This window comes from Molothrus aeneus, chromosome 6 (assembly GCF_037042795.1).
Source record: "Molothrus aeneus isolate 106 chromosome 6, BPBGC_Maene_1.0, whole genome shotgun sequence".
Taxonomy (NCBI): Eukaryota; Metazoa; Chordata; class Aves; order Passeriformes; family Icteridae; genus Molothrus; species Molothrus aeneus.
The window spans coordinates 5,918,987-5,935,706 of NC_089651.1; the positions used below are offsets into that span (position 1 = coordinate 5,918,987).

The 16,720-nt window shown below is 43.6% G+C and overlaps 1 protein-coding gene across 4 annotated transcripts in view; it reads left to right on the top strand.

The window, feature by feature from the left end:
• MPPED2 (metallophosphoesterase domain containing 2) overlaps window positions 1-12,720 on the top strand; it is a 120,672-nt gene extending 107,952 nt beyond the window's left edge. For all 4 annotated transcript variants that reach the window (XM_066551720.1, XM_066551716.1, XM_066551719.1 and 1 more), the window contains exons 5-7: window positions 6,213-6,328; window positions 9,000-9,113; window positions 12,516-12,720. In XM_066551720.1, the coding sequence (XP_066407817.1) occupies window positions 6,213-6,328; window positions 9,000-9,113; window positions 12,516-12,634 (349 nt within the window). In that variant the 3' untranslated portion in view covers window positions 12,635-12,720. The remainder of the gene's footprint in view (window positions 1-6,212; window positions 6,329-8,999; window positions 9,114-12,515) is intronic.
• The last annotated feature ends 4,000 nt before the right edge of the window (window positions 12,721-16,720 follow it).

A 16,720-nucleotide genomic window follows, 5' to 3' on the forward strand; every position in this document is an offset into this window, starting at 1 on the left:
AGAGCAGGGGCTGGGCAGAGCTAAAGAATCAAGCAGGGATTGATTCAAAGCATCTCCTCCATGGATCCACCTTGGGCAGCACCAGAGCCCAGCCAGGCCTGCACCCAAGATGAACCAAAATGGCCCCAAAATGCCCCAGCGCTCCCGGGCTCTCTGCCTTGGATCAGTTCTGCTCCATTTGCATCTTGCAGTTCATTGTCCCATTCCAGCTTTAGCCCCTGCAGTCCCACCCTGCTTGTTTTTCTCTCTCCAGCCCACGGGGTTTGTGCTCTTGGGCTGAGATTGGGATCATTTGTCCTTGGTGCCCAGCTGGAGCAGGAATTGTTTTGTCTCCCTGCTCTGTGCACAGAGCTCACCATCCCCTCATGTGAAGCTCAGACCCACACACTAAAGCAGCACAGAATGGGAAAAACAGAAAAGCTGAAACCTGAGGTTCAAATGCATTGTGCACTTGCCCTGCTCAGTGTTTTGTCTGGATGATGCCCCAGGCTCTCCCCTCCTGCCCTTGTCCCTGTCCCTGTGTGTGCATTCCCGTGGGACAGTGTGTGCTGCTGGTCCTGGAAACCCTGTGAGTGTGCCCTTGGGGACAGGGGGCACTGGAACCTCCTTCTCCTTCTTCTCCTCCTTCTCCTTCTTCTCCTCCTTCTCCTCCTTCTCCTCCTTCTCCTCCTTCTCCTCCTTCTCCTCCTTCTCCTCCTTCTCCTCCTTCTCCTCCTTCTCCTCCTTCTCCTCCTTCTCCTCCTTCTCCTCCTTCTCCTCCTTCTCCTCCTTCTCCTCCTTCTCCTCCTTCTCCTCCTTCTCCTCCTTCTCCTCCTTCTCCTCCTTCTCCTCCTTCTCCTCCTTCTCCTCCTTCTCCTCCTTCTCCTCCTTCTCCTCCTTCTCCTCCTTCTCCTCCTTCTCCTCCTTCTCCTCCTTCTCCCTGCACAAAAGTCACTGTTGGTGGCTGTTCTGTCACTTTGTTTCTGTGGTTGAAATGGCTCCCAAGGTGTTAGAAATTCTTTTTTGCCCAGCCCCATGACTGAACAAGAACTTGAGATTGCTCAGCTCTGCTTTTCAGGGTTGTTTATTTTCTCTTACCTGTTACTTTCTTTCTCTGACCATCCTTGGGATGGTGTTAACTAAGAACTAGGTGTACTTTATTTACAATAATTTTCCAATACCCATCACCTCTGTTAGACAGTCTGTCTCTACTCTAAACCAATCCAGAAGTGCCACCATCACAGCAGAAGATGGAGGACAAGAAGGGCAGGACACACCCAGATTCCTCCATCTTGCCTCTTGAATCCCCATTCTAAAAACCCCAAAATTCTACTTTTTCACCTTGTGACAAATTCACTATCATTCTACTCAAACTTGTGTGGCTTGTATCTCCTCACACAAGGTTGGGAATTGTTTCCATGGGCTAAAATCAAAGGCACAGGTGTTTGTGACTCCGTGCCAAGGTCCCTGAGCCCCTGCCAGGGTCTGGAGTCACCCAGGGCAGCCAGAGCAATGTCCTGGGCCCGGACAACTTTGCTGCCCTGCAGCCTTGGCCCAGGAGTGCAGTGGGTGCTTTGGGGATGTGTCTGTAGGGTGCTCCCATGGTTCCAGGGCTGCACATCCCTGTCCTGTCCCCCCAGTTCTGTTCTGCTGCTGGAGCTGCCTCCCTCCCTCCTGAGCCAGGGCTGTGTGCTCCCTTTGAATGCTGATAACAATAGAGAGCATCTTGTTGTTGTTATTGGTGGTGTGGAAGTGCTTCCCACTGGGATGCCTTTTAGATGCTCCCTCAGCTGTTATCCTGTGCAAGGAGACTGAATGAGATTTTTGCCTCCTGTGCACTTTACTCATTGGATTGAAGATAAAATTGAAGCTTTCCTAAAAGACTGTGTATCCTTAAAAATGAATGAATAGCTGGGATTAAAGATCTATGAGATAATTCATTTTTCTAATCCTGTTTGGAAGTAACTATTGAAATAAATGGATTTGCTGGTGGAGTTCAGAGGAAAATGTGAATCTAGAAGGTCTCACTGTACATTTACCTTTGGAGTTGTTGAGCTCTGAGGATCAGGTAATTAAAGGCATGAGCCAGAGAAGGGATGAAAGTAGGTTGTAGGAGTTGCCACCCTTCAAAAGCTTTAAAGCTGCAGAAGGAGTTGACATTTCTGTGCTACCTGGGTGAACTTTGGGGACTTTGTGTCCCCTTTCCTCATGTGGGAGTGTTGGTCCTGAGGTGAATGCACCAAGGAGCAGTTGTGACCTTTTGTGCCATGAAATCATGCTCCATGGCTGTGCTTTTGTTGCAGGCTTGTTTGGGGTGTTTTTTAATGTATTAGTAAAATAATAAAGCTGTACAGTGCTTACCTGGGAGAAGGGAGACCTGGTCACCTGCTGAAGCTGCTGGAAGCAGATGGATTTGTCCAGGGATTCTCCCAGAGCACCTGGAAAAAAAAATCTTAATTTGTTAAGAAACAAATTAAAAATTGAAGGGAGGATGAGCCTTATTGGGGAGTTTAGCATTCCCTCCCTCCTGCCGCGATGTCCAGCAGTGTCTGCACCTCTTGCAGCACGAGGTGTGAAGATAATTTGCAGCCTCCTCCTCTGAACTGCAGAAAAGGTGGCTTCCAAAAGGCCAGGTGGAGGGGGATCTGTGGGGATTCCTGCAGGAATTGGGAGCTGAGGAGAGCAGGGATGGGCCAGGTGTCTGCCCCTCACGAGGGTATCCCCTGAGCTGCCAGGTGAGCTCTTGGGGAGCAGGGATGCCCGTGGGGGTTTGCTGGCACGTGGGGAAAGCTGTGAGCTGTGGTTCTGAGTAGCAGAGCCTCAGTTAGGTTCCTCTGCACATGGGCTGTGTTCTGCTCCATCAAACCTAAAATGACAAAATCATTTGTAATCTCTCATCACCAGTCCCTGGGTTTGCCATCCACGCCTCCCTTGTGGCATTATTCAGCATCATATTATCCCTAAAAAAAAAACCTTGAATTTTTTTATTAAATTCAATAACTTGCTGCTGTTGCCAGCTATACTTGAAAAATCAAGTTTTAGGAATTAGCTGAAATATTCGGCTCAGAGATCCATAGGAAAAAAGAATTAGGTCAGATCTGAAATATTGCTGCTAATGACTAAGTAGCCTTTATTACTTACTTGTGCTTGATTGCCACAAGTGGGTATGTGTGCTTTTACCCCTCTGATTCTCTCTCCCACCCCATGGGAGGTAAGGAAAAGGGCTGTGGGGTTAAACCATGACAGTGCAGCCAAAATTCATCATCTACATTTCTTCCTAGACAGGAAGTGCTTTCTCACAGTAAGTAACCAGCTTGAAAATACATTGCAGAAGGCACCTAACTCTGTGCACAATTCCTTTCTTCTAAGTTACTTAGACTTGAGAGTGACTCTGTTTGACTCTTGGGTATGCAAAAAAAGGCACTAGCAGCAGTAAAATCTCCCTCTCTGATCCACAGAGCAGGCTTTGTGTTTCCTGCAGGAATTTGGAGTTTGCTGGGGTGACCAGCCCCTCCCAGGGCTCACAGCACACCGACCCCATCCTGTGCTCACAGCCAACATCAGCTCACCTTCCCTGTGCTCCCTGAGCCTGGGCCATGCAGCTCCTTGGCTTCTTGGTGCTGTTCTGAGCACATCCTTGGCTTTCTGGCAAAGCCTGAGCCCCCTCCAAAACAGGGACCCTCCGTTTGCCTGGCCAGCCTGCAGTGCTGTCAGGAATTATGCACTGTTCCATGTTCTAAATGCCTGAAGCCTAAATCTGTAATCCAGGTGTTCTTCAGTCGTGCCTGCTCTTCTCTTTGATTTGCCCCTTTTGTATAAAAATCTTTAGTATATTAAATAAGTACTTGACCATCTTTTTTTGTGCATAATGAGGAAGGTTTCTCGAAAGTTTTCTTCCCATGTGGCGCCTGTTAGTCACAGCTAATTACAGAGGTTGGTGAATGAGGAATATATCTGAGCTCAGGTTCCCCTCCTCCTCTTTCCACAGTGCTTCAGAAGAAAATAAAATAAAAATCCTGCAGACAAATCCAGGTTGTTTTTTTTTTTTTCCTGTGGTCGTGGTCTCCAAAGAGCTGCAGAGAAATCACAGATGTGGTTTCACATTTCAGCTTTAACTGTGTTGTAATAACTACAGTCTTATCTGCAGGAGAAATGCAAGTGGGGAAAGAATCATTAATTGACAGTGAAAAGTTTGACCCCAGCTCTGTGTGTTTGTTTGTTTTAAGCAGCTGAATGTTTAGCCAAACCATATTTTAACTTCTGATATTTTAATCTCCATAGGTTAAAATCTAGGAATGTTAGAGGAAGGGATATTTTAACTTCTGCCTGCAGCCCTGAAGGTTACAATAATCTCCATGGGTTAAAACCCAGGAATGTTATAGGAAGGGGAACTTAAGATAGGTGTTTCAGGAAAGCAGAAATTCTTGTGGTTTAAAGCCAAGACCCAGCCTTCATTTTTAATGCAGCTGCACACAAACCTTGGTGGTACCTTGCTTTAAACACAGGAGGGTTTTGGGGTGTTTTGGTGGGTGCAGAGCAAGGCAGCTGTGAGAGGTGAAGCCTCTCCTGTGGCTGAGCACACGAGGAGCCCACGGCTCACATGAAATGTTTGGCCAACATCTCATTTTCCTATCTTTTGTCAGTGTTCATTGAGGAAGTCTGCTGGCCTGAATGAGTTGCTGTGTGTGTGTGTGTAGTATGAGCATTATGCAGCAGGACTACATGGGCTATGTCTATTATTTGTCACAAAGGCACCAGTGACCTTCCTGCCCCTATATTAGCAGTGCCTGCTGCTTTTCCATCCTGCCAGTTGTCAGGAATGCAGATCATCCACAGAGCTGGGTGCAGTCCTCATTGGTCCAATTGGTGTCTCAGCAAAACAAAATGCTTCCGTTAGAAGAAAAAATAAAAATTAGGGATGTCTTCTCAGCAGGACATTCCCACTCAAATACATATTTGAGGCTGGAAAAATGAATAATTTAGAGGGTAGAGGAGGCAGATTACATAATGAAATTACACAGGACTCGAATGATCTCTGTTTTAACAGGTATGGGTATTTTCAGGGTTGGTTTGTGGTTGTTCTTTGCCCCCAGTTTTTGTTTTCTGTTTTCAGAACTGCAGCACACAGAAGACTTCAGGAGTAGCCTGAACTTTCAGAAATATGGGCTAGGACAGGAGAATCCTACCTAGAACTTTCAGAAATATGACCAGGGCTAGGACAGGAGAATCTTACCTAGAAATCAAAGTCCGAAACTGTTGCCTGAGCTCTAGGAAGCACACACACAGATGGAAACTCTTAAAATTAGTACAATACTGAGAAAGGTTATTGGTAGCAAATCTAAATATTCCTGTATTTCATCAGAGCAACTGTGTGCTTGTTTGATAGGGAAAGGCTTAATTATGATAGACCTGTATCAAAATTAGGTGTTGCAAAAGTTCTATGATAAAAAACCATGTTAAAAAACTACTAGAAAATGTGCTTTTCATTGCTGCATGCTTGGATTGGTGGATAAAATGTCTCACAACGACTCTGTGCTCAGCTGGAGAACACTGAGGGTGTCAATTTTCCTTCAGAAATACTAAATGGATTTTAAATTATAAGATGCCTTTGAAAAGCCACTGTAAGTCTACACATTGTGTGAATGTTTATTTCTTTTATTATTTTTATTATGTTTTTCCTGTATCTGTGGGAGGCTCAGGGGTTCAAACCCCAGTTTTGTGACAGTGCTCTGGTAATAAAAGTGCTGAAAGGAGCAAGGTTGAGTTTAGTGAGATGCCACAGTGGCACAGATGGTGCTGCCCCGTTGAGCCTCTTGTTGAACTGCTACTGCTGCCCTGTGCTGCCAGAAACTGATTTTTGCCTCCAAAAAAATGTTTGGGTTGTTTTGGTAGTTAGCATAGGGAAGGAGTTCTTGTGTTTGAACATTTCCCAAACTTTGATAAAAAGCTTGAGATTTAGACTCTGTTATTTTAGTGTTTTTCCCTTTCACTCTAGTGAGTAAATGCCCCCAGGGCTGAATGCACTCAAGGTACAAAAACAACATCAGACATTAATCTAAATTCAAATGTACATTTTATCATATGCATGTATTTAAATCAGTGTGTGTTAGAGGCATCCCCTTCAAAAAAGGCTGTCTGAAGCACAGAAATTGTTTTAATTCATAAAAATAATAGGAGAAGGGAAGAGATGTTTTTATTTTACACTGATGCAGTTTGTCTTATTTTCCCCAAAGGACACCATGGTTTAATGGATGGGGCTTTAATCTACCCAGAGGTCAGTCTTTGCTGGACAAGTGGAACCTTATTCCTGAGGGAATTGATATACTAATGACACATGGACCTCCCCTTGGTAAGTGAAACAAAAGTTCTCTGTGGTTTTTTTTTTGTTGTTTTTTTTTTTTTTTTTTTTTTTTTTTGCATGAGAATTTTACTTTCGAAGTGAGCAAAGTTGATAGTGCTGGAAGATATATTGTAATTGCACCCAGAGTAAAAACTGTGCATTGAAAAACTTTCTGAAAGAAGTGGAAAATTATTATTAGGCTTAGCTGATCTGTTGAGTTTCCATAAAAAAAAAAACCACAAAAAACCCCTTGAATTTTTTTATTAAATTCAAGCTAGGGAAGATCAAATATCTGACACCATAACCATTATAGTATGACATTTTATTTAAGAGTACTATTCATCTGACAACCAGTTTTCAATCCCTTATGACTTTTTAGAGATTGACTAAAACTTTTGAAACCTTTTCTCACTACAGTGTCGTGTCATTTTAAGGTTTGAGAGCAGCAGTCAAGAGTTTGGAACTTTGCAGTCACATCTTCTCCTTGATAATGTCCTTGTAAACTTAGAATATGTAAGAATAGTTTTAAAGGTATTAATTGGCTCATAAAAAAAATTTGTGAAGGAATAAAATTATGTTCTTAGATAATTGTTCCTAACTTGATCTAATGACAGGTGAGCACCAGCCTCTGAATGCATAATTTGTTTCTTCATTAGGCAGCTAAAGTTTCTCATTTAGTTGAGTTTTGCTTGTCTTGTCAGTGTGAATCATTGGCTGAGCTCAGTTTTTAATTTAAACGAAGCCCTGCTAGTCCCAGAAGGACCCCAGGACACTCACCCAGCAGAGAGGGAGCAGGGCTCAGCTTTGGCATATCCGAAATCCTTGGAGCCCTCACTGAACCCTTTTGGGAAGCCCCACTCTCCTGTCTCCCCTCCACTAGGCAGAATAATGAATTTTTGGCTGCCTTTGCTCCAGACACATGTGGCAGGCAGCCTGGGACTGTGGCTTCACTGTCTCAGCTGGGTTCACAGCACCTGAGACTCTCACAAATGTCACTTATCAGATCACCATGAGGAAGTGTGGCAGTGGCTTCGTTCCCCTTACTGGGAGAAGAGTGATTTTTGTCAGGGTTTTAGGGTTTTTGTCAGGGTTTTAGGGTTTTTGTCAGGGTTTTAGGAAGTTCTTGCAACCCAAGGGGGTCACACAGTCACAGGAAGTGGCCAAATCACAGTCACTTACTACATTTGTGGTAGTGAATATGTAAAATCTTCTCAGAATTGCATTTTAATCAAATAAACCAGCATTTTAAGTGTTTCCAGGCTGGCTCAGTGTTCTTTTAGAGCTTCTTGGTGACTGTGGAGTCAGGAATTAATGCATGTTTAAAAACCACTCAGTTGTGTTTTTTTTACCACAATTAAGTTAAGAGTCAGCAATCCAAGCTAAGGGAAAAGAAGAAAACTCCAGAACAAGTTTTTGACCAATGTACTCACTGCTCTTTTATGTTCTGGTTAATTTTTTAATGCTGCTTAGAGAATGTTGTAAGAAGATCAGCAAATTCCCTTTAACCTTGCTGGAGCTGCCAGTGTACTGCAAACCAGGGCCTTGAACAGCACTCTCTCAATCACTTCATTTTCCCAAAGAAGCAAAGAAAAACCAACCCAAGTGTGTTTATAATGTTTCATGGGCGCTGTTTTCCATGGGTTGCTCATCCACCACTGGCTTCATACAGAAATACTGTGATGCTGCAGACACTAATGAGTGCTGTCAGTGAATAATTTTGTGTTTGAAGGAGATAATGAAGCTCAGTTTCAAAAGGTTGCTTCAGACACAGATTAGGTGTCAGTACTGTCCCTAAAATGAGGGGCTCTAGGTCTCAGCCTGCATGACAACATTGATGAAATACTGGTTTTTAAACGAGTGTTTACTTATTAATGTTAAGTGAATATTAAGGGAAGTAGAGCTGTAACTGGACTCTTTGGTCACTCTAAAATTTAGCCAAGCTCATTTTAAAGTCAGTAGAATGGTGCTACACTGGACGTGGCTCCTCATTTCCCTTTCATTTCTCCCCATTCCCTTGTCCTGCTGATGCTTTCCATGCCAGTCCAGCCAGCAGGCTCCTGCAGGGACTCATGTCAGCTTTTTACATTTTTCTGTACTGTCCAGAACACCAAGTGGCAGCGTGGTCAATTAGCACTGGCTTGTTGGGAGTTGCTTTGCAATTTTTGCACAGTGACGAAGGCTCAGAAGTGACCTGATGCCTGCAGACCACATCCTCCAGAAGCTGTGCTAGTCTGTACTTGAAATCTTTGGGGCTGTGTATTTTAAATGTTTGGGATTGAGAGGTGGCTCAGCTCATCTCCCTGAGCTGTTTCGTTTCTGGAGTAACCACGGAGCTGACTGCTGTAAGAGCCAGGGGAAAGGGAAGAAAAATCTGCAAAATCTGCAGCAGTGCCAGGAAAATTCTGCAGCAGTGCCTGGGGTTTCAAGGTGGAAGAAACCTATAGTTCAAAAAAACAAATCACATCCAGGGAAAATATTAATGCAGATGGAGGGAGGAAGTCTTAAGGAAGACAAAGTGACAGTGAAAAACATTTCTTAAAAGCTATTGTGCGCTTTAATGGAGAGGTTACGACTGGAGATAATGGAATAAGCCCTGTGTGAATGATGACTTCCTGAAAGAATAGGTGAAACCTCACCTGAATAGGGGAAATTTAATGCTCTGACTGCTTTTTGCCTCCAGGTTTTCGAGACTGGGTTCCCAAGGAGCTGCAGAGAGTGGGCTGTGTGGAGCTGCTGAACACAGTGCAGAGGAGGGTCAGGCCCAAGCTGCATGTCTTTGGTGGGATTCATGAAGGTAAGCAGCAGAGCTGTTCCCTGCTTCATCTCACATTTCCAGAGGCACATTTGGATGGTGTATTGCAGTGGGTAATGGCACATTGCATTAAAGTAAGGGAGGGAGTTCAGGGAAGTGATTGCCTGCGTGGCACTTTGTAAATTTATTCCAGAATTAAAGCAGACTCTTTCAGGAATGTGTGCTACATTTAGCCACCTACATCTTTCACTGTGCTGCAAAGGTTGTTCCATGCAGGTTATTTGAAAGCAATTCAAGTTTTGACAAACTCTGTTAGAGAAACAGATGAGATTTCCCACACTTGCGAGCCAAAATGAAAATTATCCCCATTACTCCGAGCACAGGAGCTAAGAAAGATGCTGGAGGAGAAAAAGGAAATGTGCAGACAACTTGCTGCCTCTGCTCACCTCCCTCAGGGTATGAAGGGGAAGCAGAAAGGAGGGCATGTGGAGTCAGGCATCAGTCTCATGCTTTAGGGGAGGTATTCCCCCTCTGTGATTGCCAGCACAGGCAGCGTGAGCGTCGTGTCAGCTTCAGAAACAACCAGCTCAGTCTGTGGCACTGAGAGATTAAATACATTCTGGAGATACTTCAATATTTAATACCATTTTGTGGCTTTCATGTGGCTGAGAGACAAACACTAGGAGTTCTGCCTGAGAGAGAGTGGAAGACTTCATGACCCCAGAACTCAAAATTACACATTAAATGTTTTATATTCTCCCCTTGGAGGTTTCTCCATTGTCTCTGACTAGGTTCTCCATAGGCCTAAAGATTTCAGGACTTCATAAAAGCAAAATAAAAAGAGGACAGCTCTCTCTGCCAGTGGTGTTGGTTTTTCTGAAGCCCTTGTGACTTCATACAATGATTTCCATGCCTGGAATCTGTAAATAAAGAGTTTGTACTGGGAATACTGACATGACCCTCTGCACAGAGGCATCAATAACAGTCCTTTAATGCACCCATTAAAAAGATTGGGTACTTTGTACAAATATTAGTCCTCACATATTAAAAATAAATGAACATGGCAAGACTCCCAGCTGAAATGTGTAAATTGTAAATTTGGGTGGTGAAATTTGTGGTTGTAATTGTGCTAAGGGTGTGAAAGGAGGGTGTCTGAATGTACAGAACCAAAGCACTGCATTTAAATCTCCTGGGAAAGGTGGCAGGACAGATTAAAAGTGAGCATTCAAATAAATTCTTGTAAAAACACCAGAAAAAAATTAAAATAATTTCTAGTACTTGCACAAAAGACATAAGAATGGCTTGATTCAGTACAGGAAGAAATTGCAAAATGTTAAGAGCATTGTCTCAGGGTGCAATTAACTTTTATCCAGCCTCAGCTGAGATGAATATGCTTCACATTCCCTTGAACCAACAGAGGCCATATACACATTTTGGTGATGCAGGTTTTCTCCCCTGCTTGATAAGCAAAACAACCACAAACAAGGTTTTTCCCACCATGAGATGATCTAAATCAAAATTGCCAGTCTAAATAAATAAAGTGATACGGGTGGACAGGGAAGCAATTCTGAAGTGATTATTCTTTCTGATAGGCACTGTGGGTAGCTGCATTTATCTGAGCTTTCAGACAGCAGTGATCTGTACTCTATCATAATGGTTTAAAAGAAAAAACCTTTTTCCTCTGTGGGTTTGCAATGGGAAACTTTCTTCCTCCATGATACTCTGGGGGTTTTTTTCAATTATTTTTTTTTTAAGTGCATTTGGGCCAAATAGATCCTGGATGTTTTCAAGCTTCTTGGTTAGCTTTTTGTGGATGTTAGCTGAAAACACACACACTTTTATAAAATTCTTTTGAAATACATATAGAAATTAAATAATGGAGCCATAGAATGGTTTGGATTGGAGAGGACTTTAAGGATCTTCTCATTCCAAGCCCTTTGCCATGTACAGGGATGCTTGCCGCTATCCCAGGTTGTCTGAGCCCTGTCCAGCCTGGCTTTGAGCACTTTGGGGTTGGGGCAGACACAGCTTCTCTGGGCAGCCTGAGGGTGTGAATGTGTGTGTTTTTAACCTGCTGAGGAGCTCCTGAGGTCTCAGAAGCTGATGCCTCAGGTTTCAGCTTTTCTATATTTCCCATTCTGTGCTGCTTTAGTGTGTGGGTCTGGGCTTCACAGGAGGGGATGGTGAGCTCTGTGCACAGAGCAGGGAGACAAAACAATTCCTGCTCCAGCTGGGCACCAAGGACAAATGATCCCAATCTCAGCCCAAGAGCACAAACCCCGTGGGCTGGAGAGAGAAAAACAAGCAGGGTGGGACTGCAGGGGCTAAAGCTGGAATGGGACAATGAACTGCAAGATGCAAATGGAGCAGAACTGATCCAAGGGAGAGAGCCCGGGAGCGCTGGGGCATTTTGGGGCCATTTTGGTTCATCTTGGGTGCAGGCCTGGCTGGGCTCTGGTGCTGCCCAAGGTGGATCCATGGAGGAGATGCTTTGAATAAATCAGTGTGAGCAGCAGCTGGGCAGTGCTGGGATGAGGAGCAGGGTGATAAGGGCCAGCACAGGGGAGGTGACGGAGTTCAGGGCATTTGTTGGAGAGCAGGTGTTGAGGTTAAACCAAAGTTACTTCAAAATCTTTTGCTTCTGAATGGTCTTTTTCTTCTGACAGGCATGCCAGCTATAACTCACTAATTAAGTAATTAGAAAAAGAACATGTGTGGTTTGTGTTTCTGCCACACCCAGTTGCAATAGATGATTTCCCAGGGGTGAATAAAGGTTTCTACATAAACCAAAAGAGCCTGTTCTTATCTCAAACACAGCCCACTGGGTTTTTTACAGTTGAGCCTTTGTGGCAGAGGTACCAGCAGGGGCGGGTGTAATTTTGAAGGAGTCAGTTTGGTTTTATTGCACAGCAGGGATGCCCCAGCAGCCTTGGGGTGCTCCATGTGTCCCTGGCAGTGATGCCTTTGTGAGGTTGCCCTAGAGCAGAGGCTGGACAGAGCTAAAGAATCAAGCAGGGATTGATTCAAAGCATCTCCTCCATGGATCCACCTTGGGCAGCACCAGAGCCCAGCCAGGCCTGCACCCAAGATGAACCAAAATGGCCCCAAAATGCCCCAGCGCTCCCGGGCTCTCTCCCTTGGATCAGTTCTGCTCCATTTGCACCTTGCAGTTCATTGTCCCATTCCAGCTTTAGCCCCTGCAGTCCCACCCTGCTTGTTTTTCTCTCTCCAGCCCACGGGGTTTGTGCTCTTGGGCTGAGATTGGGATCATTTGTCCTTGGTGCCCAGCTGGAGCAGGAATTGTTTTGTCTCCCTGCTCTGTGCACAGAGCTCACCATCCCCTCATGTGAAGCTCAGACCCACACACTAAAGCAGCACAGAATGGGAAAAATATAAAAGCGGAACCCTGAGGCATCCCAGTGAGTGTGTCCCTTGTCCCCACAGGTTATGGGATCATGACAGATGGCTACACCACCTACATCAACGCCTCCACGTGCACAGTCAGCTTCCAGCCCACCAACCCTCCCATCATCTTTGACCTTCCCACCCCTCAAGGATCCTGAAGCACTACTGGGGAAGGTCTATAAACTGCCATTTTCTAATTAAAAACTTACATTCATGTTTATTTCAAAATAGGGGCTGGGGGGGATTTTGGGGGAGCCGTGGGGGGTTTTTGTTTTGGGTTGGGTTTTGGGGTTTTGTTTTTTGGTTGTTTTTTTTTTTTTTTTTTTAATTTGTAAATTGCTGGTGCAAAGAAACAAGAAGAGAAGTTAGAGGTTGTGCTTTTTGGAAATGCAGCGTTCATTTTAAATTGATAAAGCATTGTGAATTTGTACAATGAATTTTGGTTTTCAATAAATTTGCCATTGTAAATTGTTATAGTGTTCTCAAAAGGACAGCCAAGCTTTCTTTTAATAAGTGAGAAACCTTATTTTAATATTATATTATAAGCTAAAAAATAGGCAGCATTTAAATACACCCAAATTTGCACAACTTTTGTTATTGTCGGGGTTTTTTTAAGTGTCTTCTTTTTCCCTAGGTTTAAATGTTAGCTTTTTATCTCAATCTATATCAATTTTTTTAGTAGCACAAACAGTGTTTTGGGGTCCATTTGCCTCTTGACATGTGTGCATGTACTTTAACTTGTTTCTATTCATGGTAGAATGCAGCAAGGGGAGAATAGACTTCTCAGTTGTTTGTCTCTACCTGCTTTATAAAGACTGATCTTGATAGCCACAGCCTGTATGTGATATCTACCTTCTGTTGTTTATTTTTTTAAATTATTTTAGCTTTAAAAGACTGGGGGTGAAAGCTGCAAAGAGCAGGTATTTCATGCAGTAAAAAAAAAAAGAAAAAAATTGTAAATGCGGACTCCTTTTAAATATGAATTTATATATATATGTATTTTTTGTGCATTATAACTAAGCTAGGATTTAATATTGCCAGTATAGCATCTGCAAAATTATGCTGTACAGCACATCTAAATTATGAAGGATGTGACATGTTTTTCCAAGTGCTCAAGGCCTTCGAGAGCCCGAGTTAAATCTTTGTTGTAGTTCAGGCATGTATAGAGTCAAATGGATACAATCAAGCCTAAATAAAATAAGGCTTAGTTGTCCTTTATATTTAAATATTCTTCTTGTCTTTTTTATTTCCTTTTTCTTATTTTGCACTGTGTGTAAATGCAATCTCACTAGCACAAAATATTGTTGCAGATAGTTATTTCTGTTCCACCACTGTAAATGCTATTGAGCTTCGTTCTGTTTTATGTTACCTTGTTAATGGAATTTAGAAAAGCAGTTGTTTCTTTAAATTTATTGTGATATTATATCTAGCGGCCTTTATATGCAAATAAAATTGCAAGATTTTTAAAATACGTGGTTCAGGGGAATTCTGTGGTTTTTTTTGTGGCATGAACAATTTTGGGGAGTGATGATAAAGGTAAGTAAGAAGTTTTCTATTTCTCAACACATTTATATTGCAGCCCATTCATCAGATGCCAGCTGGGTCAGTGGAGCACTCAGAGTTTCCCTTCTGTTTCTGTGCCATCCATCTCTCATTCCTTTTGAGATTTGCAGTTGTTTCTTTAAATTTATTGTGATATTATATCTAGCGGCCTTTACATGCAAATAAAATTGCAAGATTTTTAAATACGTGGTTCAGGGGATTTCTGTGTTTTTTTTGTGGCATGAACAATTTTGGGGAGTGATGATAAAGGTAAGAAGTTTTCTATTTCTCAACACATTTCTATTGAATATGTTTATATTTAAATTCATCAGATGCCAGCTGGGTCAGTGGAGCACTCAGAGTTTCCCTTCTGTTTCTGTGCCATCCATCTCTCATTCCTTTCAGGCAGAAGGGATTTTGTCTTTAGGTGTTGTGTGACCAAGTTTAAGCCTTGTGGGACCCTCCTCCAGGTGACAGCAGGAAGAATTGATCAGGCAATAACTTTTTTGCTGCCTCACTTGGTCATTGGCACTGAGCTGCAGGTGTCTCATGCTCACCCGCTCTGGGTTAAAAATTTAATAGTCAGTAGATGAAATACATCAGTTTTTCTGTGGATCTCCTGTCAGTTTTGTGGCTGCAGCAGGATCCAGCAGTGGCAGGGCAGGGGGGTTCTGTGCATGCCAGGGGGATGACAAACACTGCAGGAGCTGCTGGTGATGCTGCATCCAGGTGTATAGATAATAACAGAGTCTTCTTCCAAACCAGGAGCTATGGCTGCAAAGATCTGCTTTTAGACATGAGAAAATAACTTACAGTTTGCATGAATCTGCATCCTCAGGCACAGCAACACCTGGAGAGAGACAGAGCATCTCCATTTATCTTAACAGGTTGGTAACTTTGGACATTATTGTGATACAAAGATTAGAAAAATTGGACAAACAAAATTGACAAACAAGTCCAAGGCTCTTACAGCAGAGTACAACTTAGAGGGCCACTGTCTGTATTTTGATGCAACATGCATGTCACAGATCTTGGCCAAAATCTTCAGATTTATAAGGCTGCTATACCAAAGTCTTTTTTGGGGAAGAAGCTGCTGTATCTCTTAAATCTACTTCTTGTTCTGTATGTGGAATTCCTTGTCAGGTTTCCTTAGGAGATAGACAGGTACCTTCACTCCTTAATGATACCTGCCTCACTTTGCTTGCAGTGCTGCTTATTTTATCAACTGAGCCAAAGGAAGAAAGGTCACCAAATATTAGTCCTTACTTTTGGGTCTAGATGCAGGGTCTGGGCTTTTTTTTTTCATCTAGCAGTGAGAATACAAGGAAATTGGTTTTGACAACCACAGCTGTCTGCTGGCAAAGAGCTTTTGAGATGGCTGTCCTTGGAAGAAAAGCAATTCTTGGAGCACATAGAAATCATGTGTGTAGCACACCTTGGATTATTCTGCGTCACTGATCTCCTGCTTGTCCTCACTGCATAAGGAGGAAGTCCCACAGCCTCAGGTGCTCTGCAGTGCCATGAATTTTCAGGTGAGCAGACAATAACCACTTTTGCTCTCCAGCCTTCTGGAGAGCCTGGCCCCTCTTCATTAGCTACAGCAGGAGGCCCATAGCACCAGGCTGCCATGGCTCTGCCTCTTCACAGACACTGGGTTATTGCAAAAGCAAAAATCCCAAGCCAACAGCTTTGTTCCAGGACTTCTGGCAGCAAAAGGAGTGGAAGCTCATCCAGGAGTGTGCCTTGGCTAAGGCTGGTGGTGAGGACAGACCAGAAGCAGTGCTGTGAGGGAGCAGATCTTGAGCAGCCTCTGGGATAACCTCCAAGCTGGTACCTGTAGCCATGGGTGTCCTAAAGGTGTGAGTCTTGGTTTCAGCTCTTTGCCACGTGGGTTTTTGGCTGTGTGGTGCAGCAGGTGTGTTACTAAGGGGTTCTGCACTGGGATACAAGGGCCTGGATTTGTCCCAGCAGGCTAAGGCTTCCTCCTGCCATTTAGACTCATCAAGGACAGTCACTGCTGTGACATCAGTTGGTGCTGGTGCTAAATGCAGCTGTTCATGTACAGAGGTAAGTCCTCAGGGGTACTTCCTAACCCTCTGGTTTCTCCTGGTATTTTTTTCTCTCAGGCTCTGTCAGCTTCACCTTGCTGGTGGTTCAGCACTGAGCTCCTTCTCCTCCATGCCAGGGTATTTTAAGTTTTACTCCCTCCATTTTCTTTTGTCCTTTCAGGAACTGATCTAGTTTTCCTCTTCTGAGGAAGCTCTCATTTTGGCTAGCACCAATTACAAAAAAGGCCAGGAAAATATTACCACTTTGGCTTTTTTTTATCTTCTTGTGCTCCTTGGAGATTTTGAAATGTCTCTAGGTGTCTGTGTGTGCTGTCACAGGTAGGTAATGCTCCTTTGCTGGATGTCAGCCATTTCTGACAATCAGGGTGACTGGGACACAGCCTGGCTTGTAGAAGTTTGATTTCACAGGGTGGCAAAATTGTGTGATCAATCTGCTTCTTTTCAAGGATCTTTCACTGCTGAAAGTAGCTTGATGCATGCATGCAGAACAAACCTTGGGTAATAAGTCTTTCTTTGGGGTCTGGTCCAAGCCCAGTGAACTCACCAGGAGCCTTTCTATTGACTTCAGCTGGCTCTGGATCAGACACCTGCCATCCCTCTGGACTCTGCTCCTGCCTATTACTCATCCTTCCA